Here is a 7,510-nt window from a genome sequence, read left to right on the forward strand (position 1 = left end):
GTGAAATCTCATTGCCCCAGTTTTGTCACAGGCCCTGGCCCTGTGTCACAGTTGTCACAATATCATCTGGAGCAGAAATCCAAAGGTTCAGTCCGGTATACCAAGGATTAACACAAAACCACTGAAATCCACAAGGTGATTTTCCATTGATTTTGTTGGACACTGGGTCAGGTCTTAAGTGAAGACAACTAATGGCTGTTCACGCACAACAGATATTGGCCTTTGAAGAAACATTCTAGACAGGACATCTGTGATTAGTACCAATTTAGGTCAAGTCTTTATGTCTCTCTAACAATGGAGACCTAACCAGAAGAACTATAAGGGTCATGATGTAGCCTAGATCATACCCTCCCAACCAAGCCATGAACACAGATTTGGAGCTGTGCTAAAGCAATGCTTCAGCCATCTCTTTCTGGCCTCAGGGAAATGGGAGCAGGAATGAGGGGTCGGGCCAGAGACCTCCCAGTCAATGAGCAAGAAACACAAAGTAGATGCAGAGGTAGACAGGCTCCTGTGCTCCAGAAATTTGGGTTGTGATGGAGAAAAGAAGGGCAGAGACCGGCTCCCCAATACAGACAATTAGCCCCTCTTCTGCCCCTCACTCTGTTCTTTCAATTCCCCATGTCACTAACAACCCTGATCCATCCATATCTTCAGACATCATAGAAGAAGTCAGGGAACATCTCTGTCCTCCATGTCTTGCCAACACCCTCCTACTATTGCCACATTAAAGAAATCCAGGGAAAATTGTACAAGAAAAAATGTTTCAAAGGGTCTTAAGCTAGGTGTGACATCTCTATAATGTAGCCTCTAAAGCAGACACAATATCTGTTTTTTGGACTTGTCATTTCATTTTAACTAAGGGGGAGTCTGGTGGCACCTTAAAGAGTGCTCTAGGTCAGGAGCAACTCCTCTGAAGTCAAGGGAGTGACAAGGGATGAAATAAGAGGTTAGACAAACACCTTTCCAGATCGACCTCTCCCTCCACTCTCATGTTCTTCTTCCTATGTCACCATTGTGAGTGAGGTCCCAATCAGCTAGCTAGACCTGGATGCCCTCTTTACCACTGTGCTCTGTGGCAGGCTTCCACATAGCAAGCCCCCTAGTCCAGCCTAGCAAAGAGCTGCAATTCTTTGGTGGCATTGATTCATCACTTACATCCACTGCTCGTAGATGGTTTTATGAGTGGCTGGTGATTTTCTACTTACTCCCCATTGTAGCTCGCTAAGGACCCAATGCTGCAAGCAGACATGCTTATTTTGAAGCTCATGCTGATGACTCCAGGGTTTCTTTAGGCTAGACAATAGGAAGTGATCGTTCCTGGCTATGGGGGGTCCTTCCAGGGAGTTCACAACGCAATTAGGCAGCTCTGGTATTTTGGATATCAATCAAGGATTCATTACTAGAACTGGTGTGATAACTGCTGAGCTGGGTGTGTGCAGGCGTAGGCTGATTAACATCTGGAGCAGAGATTCCCCCAGGATGCAGTGCTTCCTGCTGTTCTGGTCCCAGAGCTCAGTGCGGTTCTTGCCTTGGAATCTCTGTTCTGCATTCCGCATGCTAATGGAGATGCCTCCCTGTCCCATCTTTGGTGCAGATGAGGCCTGGTGGAGTTGCCTTAATCCTGTCCCCCTTGTCAGGAGGGGTTTAGGTGTGTCTCCCACTGCCTTTTATTGCTTTCTGTAAGTCTTTCTTCTGATCGGTTTTAGTTCAAGCAGAGGCTGGTGAGAGGGAGTGTCCTTCATGAGTCAGACAGGCTGGATACTGCGCTCGGTTCCCCAAGAACACAGAGCTGACTGGTATCAGGCAGGGCCATTGTTTAATGCTATTTTTTTTCTTACATCTGCTAAATTAATAGGGCTCAGGCTTCAGCTGGGCACCTTGGTGGCCCCCAATCCTTGGGCGGGCCTATGGCTCAGTTCAGCCCTCCCATTACAACTTAGGGCAGCCTCGGAGCTGCACTGAGTCACGGTGGATCGACAGCCCCTCAACAGCTGGGGATCCCTAGTGGTGCTATCGCCACCTAGTGGGAAAAATGTAAAACGGAATAAAATTCTTGCTCTTTGCCAGAATAATGAATATCATCCCGTGAGGGCTGGTTGGTTTGTGTATTTAAATACTATTGTTTTGGGATGAGGCTGTAGTGTGCTGGGCAAAGCTCAACAGAGCACAAGGCCACCCTGTCCACACCCCCTTTTCTCTGGCCCCACCCCTAAACTGGCAACCGGCTAGAGCTAATGGTGTAGATATGGCTACCCCTACTCTATGTTACCCAGCAACTCACCCATGGCAGGGGACTTCTCAACTTGGTGACTGGGTTGGCTTTGTGCCCGCTTCGTGCTACCAGCCTGGAGCATGGGGGGCGGAAAGGGGGGAAGAATTTGGATCATCCTGGAAAATCATATGAAGTGCAAGGTAACATCCCACAGTAGAAAGGAGGGTGTCTGTCCTTCTGAGAGTACAAGAGACAGAGCTTTCCCCAATTCCACCCTCACCCACAGCTCACATTCATAAGTGGTTGAGGGACTTATTTCTCTTTCCACCATGATACATTCATTCACCATAACAGGACTTCTCTGAAGACATGCTGCACCATTAGCAAATTCAGACTGAAAATAAGGCGCCCATTTTTAAGAGTAAAGGTAAGTAACCACTGGAACAATTTACCAAGGGTTGCGGTGGATTCTCCATCAAGGACGATTTTTAAATCAAGATTGGTGGTTTTTCTAAAAAAAATCGGCTCTCGGAATGATTTGGGGGCAGTTCTCTGGCCTACGTTGTACAGGTAGTCAGACTAGATGATGACAAAGGTCCCATCTGCCCTGGAAATCTATGAATCCAGGTTCTGACAGAGCCTTGCTCTCCTGTGTGACATCCCTAGAAGGCAGGGGATCATCATAGAATCATAGAATATTAAGGTTGGAAGAGACCTCAGGAGGTCATCTAGTCTAATCCCCTACTCAAAGGGGGACCAACACCAACTAAATCAAGAATGCACATTCTGTCTTCCTTAGCTTGACCAGGGACAGGGGGCTGCTGCAAGGACATTCTCCATGGCAATGATTGTTCAGTAAAGGCCCATCTGTATCACAGAAATAACCAAGTTGTGGGCTCTACAGGAAGAGAGTTCAACTTTGTCGTGCTCTTGAGCTGATGGTGTTGTAACTGAGTCATGTCACAAGACTAAAGCTCTTTACTTAAGAGCAGAGGCTGAGGGAACTGGGGTTATTTAGTCTGCAGAAGAGAAGAATGAGCGGGGATTTGATAGCAGCCTTCAATTACCTGAAGGGTGTTCCAAAGAGGATGGAGCTTGCCTGTTCTCAGTGGTGGCAGATAACAGAACAAGAAGCAATGGTTTCAAGTTGCAGTGGGGGAGGTCTAGGCTGGATGTTAGGAAAGTCTATTTGATTAGGAGGGTGGGGAAGCACAGAAAGGGGTTCCCTCGGGAGGTGGTGGAATCTCCATCCTTAGAGGTTTTTAAGGCCCAGCTTGAAAAAGCCCTGGGGGGGATGAGGTGATTTAGCTGGGGTTGGTCCTGCTTTGAGCAGGGTATTGGACTGGAAGACCTCCTGAGGTCTCTTCCAACCCTAATGTTCTATGATTCTATGACACTTATGTTATTGGACAAGAGAGATTCCCTGTCCCAAAGGGCACTGACACTGATGAGCGAGAGCTACAGGAGGAGGTGGGAGTGGCTGAGAACCAGAGGTAGAGGAGGAGACGGGGGCAGGGTGAAGGAGCTGAGAGGAGAACACTGAAGATGGACAAGTTAGAGAAAGAGAGAGGAGTAGGAAGATGGGAAAGGGGATGAATGGAAGGAGATGCAATTCTAGATTTTAACCTTACAGTTTGCCCCGAGTATGGGTCAGTGGGTAGCTGCACCACCCAAGGAGACCAGAAACAATCACAGTTTCTGTCACGCTTATGGGGGAGGTTCCTCCCACTCCTTGTCATCTCCCCCACCCGCTTGCTTCCAGAGGGGTCTATTGGGTGAGCAGCCCCTGCCAACTCCATCAAGGCCAAAATCCATGATTTGAGCATCATTGAGCAAGGGGCGAGGGGAGAGGACTTATTCTCCCTTGCTGAGGAAGGACTGTGACAGTCTAGCCCGGAGAGAAGGGACAGGGAGAATGGAAATCACGTGAGGAGAAAGTCACCATGGAAAGACTTAGGGGAAAGAGACGGGGAGATGTGAAAGGGAGGGGAGAGAAGGGAGAATAAAAAATAAGAATAAAGGAGCTGTTGCTGGTTAATATTGTTATTCATCAGGGCGCGTGGGGGTCAGCGTGGGATAGCAGACCGATTCCCGGGTGTGTTTGCTGTAATCACAGTCATGGGGTTGGAAGAAGGATGACAGCATCATTTTGTAGGACAAGAAGGGATTTGGAGACCCGGAGATCTTTCACTGGGGTAACTCCATTGACATCCCATTTTCTCCCTCAATCTCCTTTCCTCCCCACGCCCATGACAGTCATCACACCCACGCCACTCGTCCCCCAGCGCACAGTGAAAGCAGCGGAATGAAACATACCCCTAACTCTGCCATGGGTAATTGTGCAGACATGGGGCTGTTTAATAACAAAAGGAGCAAAGAGTGCAACAGATTAAACCCCAGTGTATGAGTTACACTGGGGTAGCTTTGGCCAACCCAGTGCGTTTTAATTGTGTGTTGTGCGCCTTGGTGAACCCGATTGCTTCAGGGATCATGTCCCCCAGGTCAACAAGAACAGTGTAAAACCTCCTGAATTCTCCTGAGTAGCAGCTTCTCTTGATGGGGAAGCAAAGATATATCTCTCTGTCTTCTGCAGGTCCATGCAGTTGGACTGAATCATGCTTACATACAAATTCAGACACTGTGGTCATCACCTGGGATTGAACCAAGATCTTTGGAAGCCAAAGCATCACGTTCTATGCCTTGTGCTAAAGGAAAAAACCCTCATCTTCTGGAGAAAGCAGCAGTTTACAGGTGCCGGGGGCGGGGGTGGTGTGGTGTGTGCATTGTGTTGTGACTCTGGGTTTTCATACAAAGTAATGCAAAGCCCATTTTCATTTTCTGACAGGCTTAATGATCACACTAAGTAACCCAGAACTGAAATGGCAGAGCCCACCTTGTATGAACTGAGAAGAGTGCCGCTTGGCACAAACTCTCACCCCTTGTTTTCAGCCCGACATTCTCGTGCAATAGTCAGAAGTCACTGTTTGCTGCTGTGTGTAGGAACAGCCACGCCCATGTGTGGGGCATAGTTAACCCACTGCTTCTTACATTTCTGCTGTGTGTCCATTTTTTCAGATAACTGGAATGATCGGCTCTGAACCTCTGGCTCTGTGGACTAAGGCCTTTTCTTGATTCAGCAGGGGAGTCCCCTAAGAAACTAACCTCCATAATTTCTTCCCTTCCTCTCCTTCTAGGGAGGGGATAGAATTCCTGAGCCACCTGCCTGCCCACGTCACTGCAGCTCCCTGGTCTTGGTTCGGAGGAGATGGAAAAGGGAAATCACTCAACGGTGACCGAGTTCATTCTCTCAGGACTGACAGATCGTCCAGAGCTTCAGGTCCCTCTCTTTGTCTTGTTCCTAGTGATCTACATTGTCACCTTGATAGGGAATCTGGGGATGATCGTGTTAATCAAGATTGACTCCCGTCTCCACACCCCCATGTACTTTTTCCTCGGTCATTTGTCTTTCTCTGATCTGTGCTATTCCTCCATAATTTCCCCTAGGATGCTGCTGAACTTCTTAGCTGAGAGTAAAAGGATTTCGTACAATGCCTGCGCTGTGCAAATGTATCTCTTTAGTACTTTCGGTCACGTAGATTGCCTCCTGCTGTCTGTGATGGCATACGACCGTTATGTGGCCATCTGTAACCCGCTGCTCTATACAGTCACCATGTCCCGATGGCTCTGTCATCAGCTGGTGGCTGGGGTGTATGCCGTGGGCTTGCTGGACTCAGTGGTACACACCGTTTTTACTTTTCGTTTATCATTCTGCAGCTCCAATGCCATCAATCATTTCCTCTGTGATGTTCCACCGATATTGTCGCTCTCCTGTTCCGACACACGCGTCAATGAAATTGTGATGTTTGCCTTGATTGGCTGCGTGGTCGTGAGCAGCATTGTGATCATTCTCCTCTCCTACGCATATATCATCATCACCATCCTGCGGATCCGCTCCGCCGAGGGCAGGCGCAAAGCCTTCTCCACCTGCACCTCCCATTTGACGGCCGTAGCCATGTTCCATGGCTCCCTCCTCTTCATGTATTTCCGACCCTCCACCAGTTACTCCCTGGACACTGACAAAATAGCCTCCGTGTTCTACACAGTGGTGATCCCCATGCTGAACCCCTTGATCTACAGCCTGAGGAACAAGGAGGTGAAAGATGCCCACTGGAAAGTGATGCACAAATTGCTCACTTTCTCTTGAGCCTGTTTACTCCATACTGCGTTACTGATTGGGAGGTGGAAGCAGGAGAACTCAGTTTCCGCTCCACTGCAATCTCATTCCTCATCATGCAGGTTATCACTGAGCTTTATTTGGATTGGTTTTTTTTTTCTCTTCTTGTGTGCCAACAATGTCTGGCAGCCCCAGAAAGGTTCAAGAAGGTTGTGACGCTTTCTGGGGGAATTCAGGATTGTGAATCACCCTGTCTCTCCCATGTATCTGTGAGCAAGCGACTTGCAGGGGCTAAATTATTTTTGTCAGCTCTCGGACTAGCCAGTTTGTTAACCCTCCTCCATCCCCGCCCTCCAACCATTCTCCTCCAAAGCTCAGCCAGCCTTTACTTTGCCTTGCAGGTCACCTCAGTTGCACTCCAACCCTGAAAGCTCCTTGAAACATGTTCCCTGGCAGTATCCAGCCCCTATCCCTGGGCTCTTACAGAAATGACTGAGTCCACTGTCTTCGGAGAGATAGTGTACACCCCAGCCTGCTAGATCAGCTGAGGAGTCACGCTTTAATATATTACACTGAGATGAACTGAGAATCAAACCAGGAATACCTTTACTAAAAATGAGCAGAGGTTTAAGCAAAGATAATAGAAACAGAAAATGGTTCCAAATGAAAGAAAAAGTACAATGCATTTTCTCCTGACTAAAACTCAACAGGCTGCAATCCTTATCTGAGGGCTTATCTCCACTACTAGGTGGGTCGACGCTGCAGCGATCGATCCACGCCAAACGCACTCCCGTAGACTCCGGTACTCCATCAGAACGAGAAGAGTAAGGGGAGTTGACGGGGGAGTTTCTCCCTTCGACCCAGCCTGGTGTGGACCCCGTGGTAAGTAGATCTAAACTACTTCAACTTGAGTTACGCTACTAACATAACTCAAATTGCGTAGCTTAGCTTGACTTTTCCCCGGAGCTTAGACCTGCCCTGAGACTGTTTCTCACTTAAAGGCACCTCCTCAGTGGTACCAACCCACATGGCTGGGGATCCGCTGTTCATGGACCTCTTTGTCCCCCTCAGTGATGAAGCACAAAATGTCTTTTCCCCTTCTTCTTATAGTCCCGTATACC

General features: G+C 48.4%; 1 protein-coding gene across 1 annotated transcript; it reads left to right on the forward strand.

Moving 5' to 3' along the window:
• Positions 1 to 5,480: 5,480 nt before the first annotated feature.
• Positions 5,481 to 6,419, forward strand: LOC141988504 (olfactory receptor-like protein OLF2). The gene has a single exon (XM_074954301.1). It carries the CDS (start codon positions 5,481 to 5,483, stop codon positions 6,417 to 6,419), a length of 939 nt encoding a protein of 312 aa, XP_074810402.1.
• Positions 6,420 to 7,510: the final 1,091 nt, after the last annotated feature.

Source organism: Natator depressus, chromosome 6 (assembly GCF_965152275.1).
Source record: "Natator depressus isolate rNatDep1 chromosome 6, rNatDep2.hap1, whole genome shotgun sequence".
Taxonomy (NCBI): Eukaryota; Metazoa; Chordata; order Testudines; family Cheloniidae; genus Natator; species Natator depressus.

Bases quoted from the DNA above. Each gene is read 5' to 3' on its own strand.
- LOC141988504 (XM_074954301.1), top strand. From the start codon at position 5,481: ATGGAAAAGGGAAATCACTCAACGGTGACCGAGTTCATTCTCTCAGGA.